Source organism: Manis javanica, chromosome 4, assembly GCF_040802235.1.
Source record: "Manis javanica isolate MJ-LG chromosome 4, MJ_LKY, whole genome shotgun sequence".
Classification (NCBI taxonomy): Eukaryota; Metazoa; Chordata; class Mammalia; order Pholidota; family Manidae; genus Manis; species Manis javanica.
Window position 1 is genome coordinate 6,714,237 of NC_133159.1, and position 12,842 is coordinate 6,727,078.

The 12,842-nt window shown below is 53.3% G+C and overlaps 1 protein-coding gene across 1 annotated transcript in view; it reads right to left on the bottom strand.

Moving 5' to 3' along the window:
• Positions 1–4,323: 4,323 nt before the first annotated feature.
• LOC108387697 (solute carrier family 2, facilitated glucose transporter member 5) overlaps positions 4,324–12,842 on the bottom strand; it is a 33,020-nt gene continuing 24,501 nt past the window's right edge. The window contains exons 6-12 of the mRNA XM_036999568.2: positions 8,992–9,117; positions 8,708–8,895; positions 8,510–8,620; positions 7,970–8,071; positions 7,582–7,657; positions 6,985–7,112; positions 4,324–6,890 (exon numbers count right to left, since the gene is read on the bottom strand). Coding sequence (XP_036855463.2) covers positions 6,687–6,890; positions 6,985–7,112; positions 7,582–7,657; positions 7,970–8,071; positions 8,510–8,620; positions 8,708–8,895; positions 8,992–9,117 — 935 coding nt within the window. The 3' untranslated portion in view covers positions 4,324–6,686. The remainder of the gene's footprint in view (positions 6,891–6,984; positions 7,113–7,581; positions 7,658–7,969; positions 8,072–8,509; positions 8,621–8,707; positions 8,896–8,991; positions 9,118–12,842) is intronic.

Here is a 12,842-nt window from a genome sequence, read left to right on the forward strand (position 1 = left end):
GACCCTCTGCCCTCAGGCACTTCCCCACCTGACAAGGCCCTTCTCTTTTTCCTTTGCTTCCCCTCGTTCTATCGCAATCCCTAAATGCCCAGGGTCTGGTCCTTGACCCCATCCTCTGCCATCTCCAAGTGGCTTTCCCAGGATAAGGGAAGTGGGACTAAGACCCACAACCACTGGGCAGAGAGTCCAGGTCCCCCCACCCCGCCCCACCCTCTGTGTCTCAATGTGCCTGGAAAGGATGACACCCCGGGAAGAAACAACCGGACCCATTCCCTGGTCCTCAGAGGCCGGCATCCGGCAATACCAGGGGAAGACGGAGGCTCTGGAAGGAAGAGGGCGGCTGCCTCCTGCCCACCTCGTGCCCACCTCGTGCCCACCTTGTGCCTGCCTGGGGCAGCGGGCTGACCACAGTGACGCAGCCACATCGGGAGTTTGAGCCAAGGGCTGGCTCAGTGATGCCCGCTGGGTAGGAGGCGTGATCCCTGGGCAGGGGCTGGGTGGCCCCTGAGACCCCCAGGAGCACCACCGGGTGGGGCCGGTGGTAGGGGCCGGACCCCAGGCCCTGGCCCGGCAGGTGGAGGTGGCCATGCAGGCAGGGGCGGCCGGCGGCGGCGAGGGCTGTGGCGCTGCTCGCGGTGCCCACTCCCGCCCTCCTGGAGGACCTGGCCTAAGGCTCCCGTGGGTCCCGCCTGGCCCTGCGTGAGCAGGGATGCTTCCGGTGAAGGCCCAGCATCGCCCTCCCCTTGCAGAGCTTACATTCCAGTGGGGGGAGGACGCAAGGCAAAGACAAACAAAGAGAATTCCAACTAGCCATCAAGCTGAGGACAATCAAACAGGGTAATGGGGTGCGGCGAGCCAGTGTGGGGCGAGGGCCACATCCATTGGGACGGACAGGGAGTGCCTCTCCGCGGACGGGCCTACACTCCCAGACAGGCCTGGGAAACCACCGTGTCGCGCTTCTGTGGCTCCAGGGAACTGGCCCGTGGGACAAATCTGAGGAGGGGGTGGGGCCCAGGGTCTGTGGCTGCCCCAGTCCATGAGTCCACGCCTCGGGGCTCCAAGAAGCCCGCTGGTGCAGAGCCACCGCCCCTGGGCCTGGCACCCACCCCCGGCCAGACTATTAACTGCACCCCTGACCTCCCTGCTACCATCAGCTGCCTGACTGTGACAGCCCCCGGAGCCAGCCGGGCAGAGAAGGGAGGGATTCCTGCACCTGTGGGGGTTGGGGGACCAGGAGGCAGGGAGGGCAGCCTCTCCACCATCCTCGCCTCCCGCACTGCCCTAGAGCTGGACTCCTCCCCCATCTCTCAGGCTATGGGTCTGATGTTTGGAGAAGCTGCTTTATCCCCACTGCTCTCCCAGGGTGGGTGACCCCAGCAAAGGCAGGGGTGGTGCTCTCCCTGCTAGAAGCATTGCAGGAGCCTTCCCGTCCCCCACCCCCCAGATTCCCCCTCCTGGTGGGAAAAGAACAGTGACAGTTTCCTAGACTTGTCACTTACCCCCTCCCCGGGTGGGGTGGGCAGAGGGGCCCCTCCTTATCTTCATCCTTGTTCAGGTGAAAAGCAGGTGCGCTCTGCCTCCCAAGTGACACCTGGAACCCCTTTGTGCTGACCACTTGCAGGACCGGTTGTTTCTCCCGCGTCTGTGTGGCTCTATTGCCCTTTTGGCCTCTGGAAGCTGCTAGCTTTCCGGGGGAGCACATTTTCCTTGGAGGTGTTGATAGAGTCACACACAGCACGGATTTTTGCCTCTGCCAAGCCCCAAACCAGAAGCTTCCCCGTTGCCCCAAGGATGGCAAACCACTATCTGCTGTTGGTCCCTAGAAAGGTAGCGTCTTGGAAACCAGCTGGGCCTGGTTGCCTGGCTCTATTACGCTCTCCTGTGTTATTTCTCTGCCTGTGTTCCTCTTACAAATTTGGACTTATTGTCCATTTGTGGGAAAGAGCAAACTAAATATACTTCTGAAGAAATACAACTTAATTATGTCAATTAACTGACAGGACAGATAAACAAGGAGAACTTTATCGCAAAAGAAAACAGATTGCAACCTTGAGTTCTGCCCTGGTCTCTGCCTTGGGTGGCACCTGCCTGCCTTTTAACCTTAGCGGCAGAGCCTGGCTGCCCAATGAGCAGTGGAATGTTAACATTCATATTTCTACTCACAGTCTGTTCAAGGCAACCTAGGTGTTTTCTACAAAATTCTTCTAGCCTCTTCCCATTCCCAATGCTAAAGCCATTTCTGAGTTTTTAGGTATTTGTTATAGCTTCCTTACTTCCCACTTTCAAGAACTGTATGCATCTCCTGTGGCCGCTGTAGCAAAATACCACAAACTTAGTGCCTTAAAACAACACAAATGGTCACCTTACAGTTCTGGAGGTGGTCAGCAGTCTGACACAGATTCCACTGAGCTCAAATAAAGGTGTCAGCAGAGCTGCACTGGGTTCCAGACGTTCTAAGGGAGAATCCATTTCCTTGCCTTTTCCAGCTTGTAAAGGCCACCCATGCCCCTTGCTTATGGTCGCTTCCTCCATCTGCAAAGTCATCAACACGGGGCTGAGTCTTTCTCCTGCTGGGTCTCCCTTTTCCCTGGGATTACACTGGGCCCACGTGAATAATCCAGAACAATCCCCACCTCTGGGTTAGCTGATCACGCTCTGCACGCCTCCCTGCCTCGCCGAGTGGATCACAGCAACAACGTCAAGCTGACGGCAAAACCACGCTCCTTCCCTCTGCTTGAAACAGTCCCCTCTTGGTCTCAGGGAAAATGTCACCTCCTTACCATCCTTTCTTAGTAGCTCCCGCCCCTCACCTGGCACTCTCTAAACACTTCACCCTGAGCATTATTTTGAAGTACCGTAAGTATTTGTTCACTTGTATTTTTGACCATTAGATCCATTATATCCCCTACCTGGCACATAGTAGGATCTCAACAGTTATTTGTCGGATAAATGAATGTCCTTGATTCCTGGTGCTCACGATGCTGCCCCCGCTTCTACCCTCCAAATCACCTTATCCATTCAACATTTATTAAGTGCCAACAAATGCCAAGCCCCCTGTGAGACACTAGAGCTGCTCAGCTGATGAAGACAATGCTGACAGCAGACTCAAAACTAGCTACAGCTGCTCCCGTTTGGTCAGTTCTTATTGCCCTGAAGTACCTCTTTTATGTGGTTTTCATCTTCCTGGCTAGATAGGAAATTCCTTGAAGACAGATGATGCCATCCAGGCATCCCTGCCCTGTCCCAGTGCTGAGCTGAAAGCTGGGGGACAGGAGCGGCCCTCAGCGAGCTTGCAGTCAGCTGGCTAGGGGAGAGTGGGAGAGGGGAAGAGGACAGGCAGTGTTCATGGGTAAGAGCCAAAGTTCACATATTTGTGCGATGAAATGCATGCAAATGAGGTGTCAAGCTGGCAGCTACATCCCTCCTCCTTCTTCTCTCAGGAGCTTGTCCTTGAGGAAGCAGATTTAAGAAGGCAGGACTCCGCCTCACACAAGCTCCAGGGTGGGACTTCAGACTCCTTTCCACAAGCCCTCCCATACCCAAAACAGCCGACGTTGCCGCCCTCTGGGTCCTGAAGCCTGCCTCCTGCTGGTTAAGGGACATCAGGATGAGAGCAATGTAGTGAGGTGTCCACAAAGAAAAGTCTATTCAATATAAAGGACTAAAATTTATTCTGTGATCACATCACATCTTTCCTTTGTGGTCAGATGCCCTTTCAAAAAAATTGTCTATTTCTCATTATGGTGGTAGTCAGGAGTTACTTATTTATTCATTTTTAGTGTTTTTGCTTGCAAAATAAAAAGTACACGGCCGGTGTTGGCCCATCACATTTGGGTTGGTGACATACACGTGTGGAAACTGCTGGTGACAGCTGCTCCCCAGATGCCTGATGAGGTTATGAACATGTGGCCTTGGGGCTGGCAATTGCTCCCCAGTTATGCTCTTGCCTGTGTCAGCTCAGCCTCACTCTACTTGGCCTTCACCCCAGAAAAATCCTCCTGGCCAAGTCTCATCCATTTGAAACCACGCAGGGAGGCCCTGCTGCGAGCCAGCCACTCCTCGTGGCCCTCTAGATGCAGCAGTGAGCACATGGGGTCTGCAGCCACTCTGCACCTGCCAATCACTTGCTGACTGCCCTGACCCCAACCGACTTTGACCAGCATCCAAGGGACCTCTGATCTCCTGACATTTTCCAATTCTCCCAACATGTCATTTCTCCTCGGTCTTTGCTTGTCTTTGCAGTCAGCTTGGTCCCCAGGGGTCTCCAAACCCTTTCCATCGTACTATTCCATCAGTGACAAAGTTTTGCACACACACTGCCAATATATGTACATTTATTTTTTGCAAGTTCTATACATTTACATGTTATGGGATAAAACACATACTCAAACAGGAACTGTGAGGGGAGGAAGGAGGAAATAAGAATACATTTTGGTTATAAAACTTCATCTCTGCCTTGATGTCACCCTTGCTCTGGAGGTCTCCCTTCTGCCCTCATTCTCTTCTAACTGCTCTCCTTGAGATCACTGAGTCCTTGAACTGATGGACACCTCCTTCTGTGGTCCCAGCAAACAGCAGAGCTGGCAGCTGGGTCTTTAGTGGCACCTGTGTCCCTTATTTGATGGTACTTCACCACTCACCTTTCGTCCACCCAGTCTGCAGCCCAGGGCAATCTTAGGCAAAGTTGGGGCATTAACCTGTTTGTGGGTCTTTTGGAGAGGATCTGTCTTCTCTAGAGAGCTGGAAGGGCTCTTCCTGTTGCAAATCAGACTCAGACACCCTGGCTCAAGTCAGCCAGTGGCTTCCTGTCACAGCTGGAGTGAAATCCCAAATCCCCGGTGGCCCACTAAGACTGCACAGCCTGACCTTCCTCTCCCCTTTCTGCCGTAGCTCCACCGGCCTCTCCTCACTTCCTGGACAGGACCAGGCCCCTCACCTCGAGACGTCTGCACCTGCTCTCCCCTGGGCCCATGCTTGTGTAGCTTCCCTCCTGACGGGCTCTCTTCCTCATTCTGGAGGTCCTCCTGTCCTTCCCTCAAAAACAACAGGCCCCCATCTGTCACCCCTTATGCTATTCTATTTTCCTTTACCATACCTCCCACTCCGCATGGTTTTCTTCATTGCTGAAGCCCAGTGCCTGGAACACAGTAGGTGCTCAGCAAATACGCGTTGTTTCCCCAAATCTACATCCCAGCTCTCCTAAGCTCCAGAGCCCTATGGCCAATCTCCTTCTAGGCATCTTTTTGCACATCCCATGCGCTCCTCTTGCAGACAAAGTTCAGATCAGTTTGGCTCACGAGGACCCAAAGGATCTCAGTCAGTGTCCCACACCTTCCTGGCTTCACTTTCAGACCAAACACCACAGTCCCTTGACTTCTGACATTCCAGCCTTCCCACTTCTCAGCCTTGACAGGTTCTGTCTGTGGCTGTTTTCTGTGTCCCCTTCACACTGCGCGTCCCTGCTGCAGAAGGTCAAGGATAGTTCAATGGTGGATTGCGATGTTTACTTGCCTGGGCCTTCTTACTCTTGCAGGTCCTCTAACTCATCACCTGTGGAATGCCCGTTCCACCCTGACAACAGCTGCTACCACTCTCCCCTCTGTTTTGCCTGGTCCCTGGCCTCTGTCTCCCAAACTTGCAGGAGAATTCCCATCCTGCCAGAGGCTCCTCAGCAGGCAGCCTCCCCTTTCCCATGCCTCAAAGTCTTCTCTACCCTTTGGAACACACCCTTTTCATGCACACACAAGTCTAAGAAGAGCCTGTAGCTTGGCTATAGATGGAGAGGGACCCAGGACTCTCCACCCCAGGAGCCCTCAGCGTTCACTGTGTACCTCGGGGTTCACTGTGCAGAGGCTTCCCCAATCTTTACTGTTAAAAATCACAACTTTGCAGCCACCTCACCCTTCACTCCTCCCCTTCTTTCAGCAAATATTGTCTGTGTGCCTGCTCCAGGCCAGGCCCTGCTCTAGGCAGGGGGACTGGAATCCCAGGATGAAAAACACTGGCCCCACCCATGCCCTCAAGGGGCTGACAGCCTAGCGTAAACTTCTTGAATGAGCAGGGAATGCCCCCTGCCTTCCACTTGCACACAGAAAAGCAGCGCATCTTGGTAAAAAGTGATCATACTTGTTTTAATGCGTATACAGAGGCAACTCCACTGTCTTCTAACAATGTAATTTAGGATCAATCATCCCTGACTCAGGACCTTTTCCCCAGCTTCCTAGACATCATTCTTTGTGGCATCACACTTTCCAAGGCTGGCCTTTCTGGAGACGGCTCTGACAAGAGGACTAATTCTGCTCAGAACAGAGGTCCAAGGTCTCTGTCTGAAGACCCGAGAGATTGGAGAGGAGTTTGTTTCTCTGGCCAAATTTGATTCCTTCCATCTCGCCACCTTAGTAATGATGTTCACTGTAAGAGCTGGTGTTACCAGGAGCCACGCAGTGGTGGACCCAGTGCGGCTGAGCAGCAGTTCTCGCGGTGACCCGGGGCCGCTGGTGTGACAGTCCGGAGAGACACAGCCTGGCTTTCAGAACTGCACAGCGGTGCTCCGGCCAGTCCCAGCGGGGCCTGCTTTCCGCACTGGACATGTCCTAGTTCTGGATATTCACAGACAACTGCTGGCCAGGAAGAATCCCAGCAGGGCAGCTCCGTGCAGACCTGCTCAGCAGGCTCCTGCTCTTGGGTCACTGCCCCAGCGCGGTGGGCGGATAGTCCTTCAGCTCCTCCTTTACTGGGTCCACATCCGGCACCTTGTTCCTCTTGGTGAAGATATGATTGATCTCCATGAAGGTCTTGCCCTTGGTCTCAGGGACCACCAGGAAGGTGTAGATGGTGGTAAGAAGGCATATGGCGGCAAAAATGATGAAGCTGTAAGCCCCGAGGCCCACCTGTGGGAAGGGGAGCCAGGCTCACTTCCTTGCAAAGGTCCTCACTTGATTGCTGCAGGATTTCGTGAATCCAGGGCCCTCGGGTTGCACTTACCTGAATGAATGGGAAGACCAAGCCCACGGCGAAGTTGGAGAGCCAGTGGACGCTGCCCCCCACCATGTAGGCGGCTGGCCGGGGGGACTGCAGGAAGATCTCGGTGATGAGCAGCGCGGGGATGGGGCCTTGTGGGTGCAGAGGGGAGGAAGGGGAAGAGCTGTTTGCCCTGAAGACGTCGCAAGCCCACAGACACCCTGGGGCCCCTGCTGCGGCCTGGGGCCCGAGGCACCCGGCCCACAGGAGGAGCGGTGTGTCTCCAGGGCTCTGGTCTTGTGAAAAAGCAGTGTGAGAGGGCAAACAAGAGTTTCAGCGTAATAGGCTACATCCTCTGATGTCCCCCGAGGGGACGACCTAAGGCTCTCCGTGACCGCACAGGGCTGCGTGTTGCCACCTACGCAGGCCGCTCTGCTGATTTTGCCCTGATTACGCTCTGCCCAAATCCTTTTTCAAAAGGAAGGTAGGGAGAGGAGCCATCTCAGGGCTGCATCCAGCCCTCCCCGGAGCCTCGCCAAGGGGCTCAAGCCTGAAGTTTCTAAGGGCTGATGGTGTGGGAGGTGGGCAATGAAACCAGAGAACCAGGTCTGGGGTACCTACTGGGCCCCAGGGCGTGTCCTATGACGTAGGCGATGACACAGGTAATGCTGACATAGGACATCCCGGTTACCATGTCCTGTGGGAGGAAACAGTTGGGTCACACCTGGCAAAACACAGACAACTTCAGGAACAGCAGGAACCTTGGTCCCGAGGGCCAGCCACCCCACCGGGCTGGGGGAGGATGGCGTCTAGCTCCTCATTCAACAGGCAGCACCACCCTGATGCCTCCAGAAAATCAGCTGGAAGCGAGTACTGGACCACTGGGTTGGGGGCCGCAGACGGATGGTCCCTGGACTCCTGCTGCATTACAATTGCTAAAACAATGTCATTTTGGTCTTTTTGCCTTGTACCGAGAGTGAGGAGCGTGCGCCCCAGGCCCCACCATCACCTGCAGGGCCAGGGCGGCGGTCAGCACACAGCAGGCGATGAAGCAGACGGAGAAGCCCAGGAGGAGCAGGGCTCTCCTCCCCAGGAGCTCCACCACGAACACCTGCAGGGGAAGGAGCAAGGGCGAGTGGGGAGGCTCAGGGGCCCTGCACCCCACGGGCAGGCCGGTGGGCCTGGGGTTCCAGCCACACCCCTCCCTGGAGCTGCCGTGCATTGTAGCTGGGGTGGGGGGCTTGGGGGGGCCCCCTGCCCAGTGTGCATGCCCTTGCATGGCCACCATGCTGCCCAGCCCGGGCCGCTGTTGCTGTCACGCTGTGGCCCTGGCACAGGTACTGGCCCCAAATGTAAGATGTTGAAGCAGAGCCACCTCACCTGGGGAGGCTTCCGGAGTGGGGACGGGGTCTCCATCTCTGAGGGCCATAGGCTGTAGAGGTGAGGGGACCCTGGGGCATGTCACCACCTTGGATCTGGGCTCCTTCATCAGCAGAACCCCCCACTCTCAAGATGCCCCTGACAGACCTCAGCCCCGGGGGATACTCACAGCGCAGCAGGTCATCAGCACGTTGACGGCCCCCGTGCCCACCGTCACGTACTGGACATCTTGTGTCCCCACCCCAGCCCTCAGGTAGATCTGGTCTGCGTAGTAGTAGATCTGGAAGACACCCCAGGAGCTAGTGGGGCTGGCAGGGCCACAGCCAGGTCCCTGCCCCCCAGCCCCCGGCCCAGCCTTCCCGCCTACCGCGTTCACCCCCGACAGCTGCTGGCCGCCCATGAGGACGATGACGGAGAGGACCTGCCACCGCAGGGACCTCACGCGGAGCAGCTTCGGCACGGAGACGATGCCCGCGGCCCTCTCGGCCTCCGCCTCCTGCTCGATCTCCTCCATCTCGGCGTCCACGTGGTCCCAGCCGCGCAGCCTCCGCAGCGCTGAGGGAGGGCAGCCGGGCAGTCTGAGGGCGCAGCCTCCCGGAGCGGCGCTGCTGGGACCCCCACCCCCTCCCTCCGCCCACGGGGGAGCCTTACCGTGCGGGGCAGCTCCTGGGTCTTTCCTCTGAGTCAGCAGGTACCTGGGGCTCTCCGGGAAGAAGGGCAGGAGGAGGAGCTGCAGCGCTGCAGGGATGCCCGTGAGCCCCAGGAGCACCGGCCAGCCTGCAGGGACACCGGCATCTCAGGAGAGCCAGTTCTGGGGCGCCTCCCGGGCAGGCCCGCCCCAGCCCCCACGGAGCCCAGCCGGCCACTGTCCCGTGGCCCTGGGTGATTTTCTTCAGAGCCAAAACACAGGGCCTTGGGGGGTCAGGGCCTTAGTCTCTCTCAGCCCTGTATCCCCAGCACCAAGAACAGTGCCTAAATAGTGGACACTCTGTAATGGGAGGTGGTGAATAACCGCTACCCACCTACCGGGTGGGCAAAACGAACGAGAGATTCTCACAAGACCGAGCACAGGCAAGAATGTGGGCAAATGTGCAGTCTCCACACTGTCATCGTTTAGACACCTTCAGAGGACAGTCTGGCAGGAGCTGGTAACGCTGGACACCCTCACACGCTCTGAGCCGGCAGACCTGCTCAGGTACACCAGGCCACCAGGACACCTGAGCTAGGATGGTCAGAGCATCACTGACCATAGAAATGAAAACTGGTGGACAGCCACATGCAAGAGAATGAAACTGGATCACTGTCTAACCCCATGCACAAAAGTTAACTCAAAATGGATCAAAGACCTGAATATAAGTCATGAAATCATAAAACTCTTAGAAAAAAACATAGGCAAAACTCTCTTAGACATAAACATGAGCAACTTCTTCATGAACATATCTCCCCGGGCAAGGGAAACAAAAGCAAAAATGAACAAGTGGGATTATATCAAACTAAAAAGCTTCTGTACAGCAAAGGACACCATCAATAGAACAAAAAGGTATCTTACAGTATGGGAGAATATATTCATAAATGACATATACAATAAGGGGTTGAAATCCAAATTATATAAAAAGCTCACGCACCTCAACAAACTACAAGCAAATAAGCCAATTAAAAAATGGACAGAAGAGGCGGAGCCAGGATGGTGGCATGAGCAGAGCAGTGGAAATCTCCTCCCAAAAACACATAGATCTATGAAAATATAACAAAGAAAACTCTTCCTAAAATAGAGACCAGAGGACACAGGACAACATCCAGACCACATCCACACCTGCAAGAACCCAGCGCCTTGTGAAGGGGGTAAGATACAAGCCCCGGCCCGGCGGGACACGAGCGCCCCTCCCCCCGGCTCCCGGCGGGTGGAAAGAAACCGGAGCGATTTTTTTTTTTGGCGAGTGCTTTTTGGAAGCCTTAAAGGGACAGGGACCCCTGTGCTAGGGAGGCAGGGCAGCAGGACCGGTGAACGGGTGCCTGAGACTGGCACCTGAGGACAGAGAAAATCGCGCATTTTTCCCTTTTTTTTTTCTTTTTGGCGAGTGCTTTTTGGAAGCCTTAAAGGGACAGGGACCCCAATACCAGTGAAACAGGGCAGCAAGACTGGTGAGCGGGTGCCTGAGACCGGCGCCTGGGGACAAAGAAAATCACGCATTTTTCCCAATACTAGGGAGGCAGGGTGGCAGGACCGGTGGGCGGGGGCCTGGGGCCGGCACCTGAGGACAAAGAAAATCGTGCGTTTTTTCCTTTTTTTTTTTTTTTTTTCTTTTTCCTCTTTCGTTGTTGCTGTTGTTGTTTTGGTTTGGAGAGTGCTTTTTGGAAGTCTTAAAGGGGTAGGACAGGACACTTAGACCAGAGGCAGGGAATCTGGGGATCTCTGGGCACTCTAACCCCCTGGGTAACAGGGAGCACAGAGGCCCCTTAGGGAGATAAATAGCCTCCCGGCCGCTCCCCCTCCAATGGGGCTCCACCACTTTGGAGGAGCAGCCCCAGCCAGGCCACGCCCACAGCAACAGCGGAGATAAACTCCATAGCAAACGGGCAGGTAGCAGAAGCCCTGTCTGCGCACAGCTGACAAGCATAAGCCACTAGAGGTAGCTATTCTCCCAGGAGAGGAAGGCCACAAACCAACAAGAAGGGAAGCTCTTCCAGCCGTCACTCATGCCAGCTCTGCAAACTATCTCTATCACCATGAAAAGGCAAAACTACAGGCAGACAAAGATCACAGAGACAACACCTGAGAAGGAGACAGACCTAACCAGTCCTCCTGAAAAAGAATTCAAAATAAAAATCATGAACATGCTGACAGAGATGCAGAGAAAAATGCAAGAGCAATGGGATGAGATGCAGAGAAAAATGCAAGAGCAATGGGATGAAGTCCGGAGGGAGATCACAGATGTCAGGAAGGAGATCACAGAAGTGAAACAATCCCTGGAAGGATTTATAAGCAGAATGGATAAGATGCAAGAGGCCATTGAAGGAATAGAAGCCAGAGAACAGGAACGTATAGAAGCTGACACAGAGAGAGATAAAAGGATCTCCAGGAATGAAACAACACTAAGAGAACTATGTGACCAATCCAAAAGGAATAATATTCATATTATAGGGATACCAGAAGAAGAAGAGAGAGGAAAAGGGATAGAAAGTCTCTTTGAAGAAATAATTGCTGAAAACTTCCCCAAACTGGGGGAGGAAATAATCGAACAGACCACGGAATTACACAGAACCCCCAACAGAAAGGATCCAAGGAGGACAACAGCAAGACACATAGTAATTAAAATGGCAAGGATCAAGGACAAGGAAAGAGTTTTAAAGGCAGCTAGAGAGAAAAAGGTCACCTATAAAGGAAAACCCATCAGGCTAACATCAGACTTCTCGACAGAAACCCTACAGGACAGAAGAGAATGCATGATATATTTAATGCAATGAAACAGAAGGGCCTTGAACCAAGGATACTGTATCCAGCATGACTATCATTTAAATATGATGGTGGGATTAAACAATTCCCAGACAAGCAAAACCTGAGGGAATTTGCTTCCCACAAACCACCTCTACAGGGCATCCTACAGGGACTGCTCTAGATGGGAGAACCCCTAAAATGAGCACAAAACAAAACACACAACATATGAAGAATGGAGGAGGAGGAATAAGAAGGGAGAGAAGAAAAGAATCTCCAGACAGTGTATATAACAGCTCAATAAGCGAGCTAAGTTAGGCAGTAAGATACTAAAGAAGCTAACCTTGAACCTTTGGTAACCATGAATCTAAAGCCTGCAATGGCAATAAGTACATATCTCTCAATAGTCACCCTAAATGTAAATGGACTTAATGCACCAATCAAAAGACACAGAGTAATAGAATGGATAAAAAAGCAAAACCCATCTATATGCTCCTTACAAGAAACTCACCTTAAACCCAAAGACAACCACAGACTAAAAGTCAAGGGATGGAAAAACATATTTCAGGCAAACAACAGTGAGAAGAAAGCAGGGGTTGCAGTACTAATATCAGACAAAATAGACTTCAAAACGAAGAAAGTAACAAGAGATAAAGAAGGATACTACATAATGAAAAAGGGCTCAGTCCAACAAGAGGATATAACCATTCTAAATATATATGCACCCAACACAGGAGCACCAGCATATGTGAAGCAAATACTAACAGAACTAAAGAGGGAAATAGACTGCAATGCATTCATTTTAGGAGACTTCAACACACCACTCATCCCAAAGGATAGATACACCGGGCAGAAAATAAGTAAGGACACACAGGCACTGAACAACACACTAGAACAGATGGACCTAATAGACATCTATAGAACTCTACATCCAAAAGCAACAGGATACACATTCTTCTCAAGTGCACATGGAACATTCTCCAGAATAGACCACATACTAGCTCACAAAAAGAGCCTCAGTAAATTCCAAAATATTGAAATTCTACCAACCAATTTTTCAGACCACAAA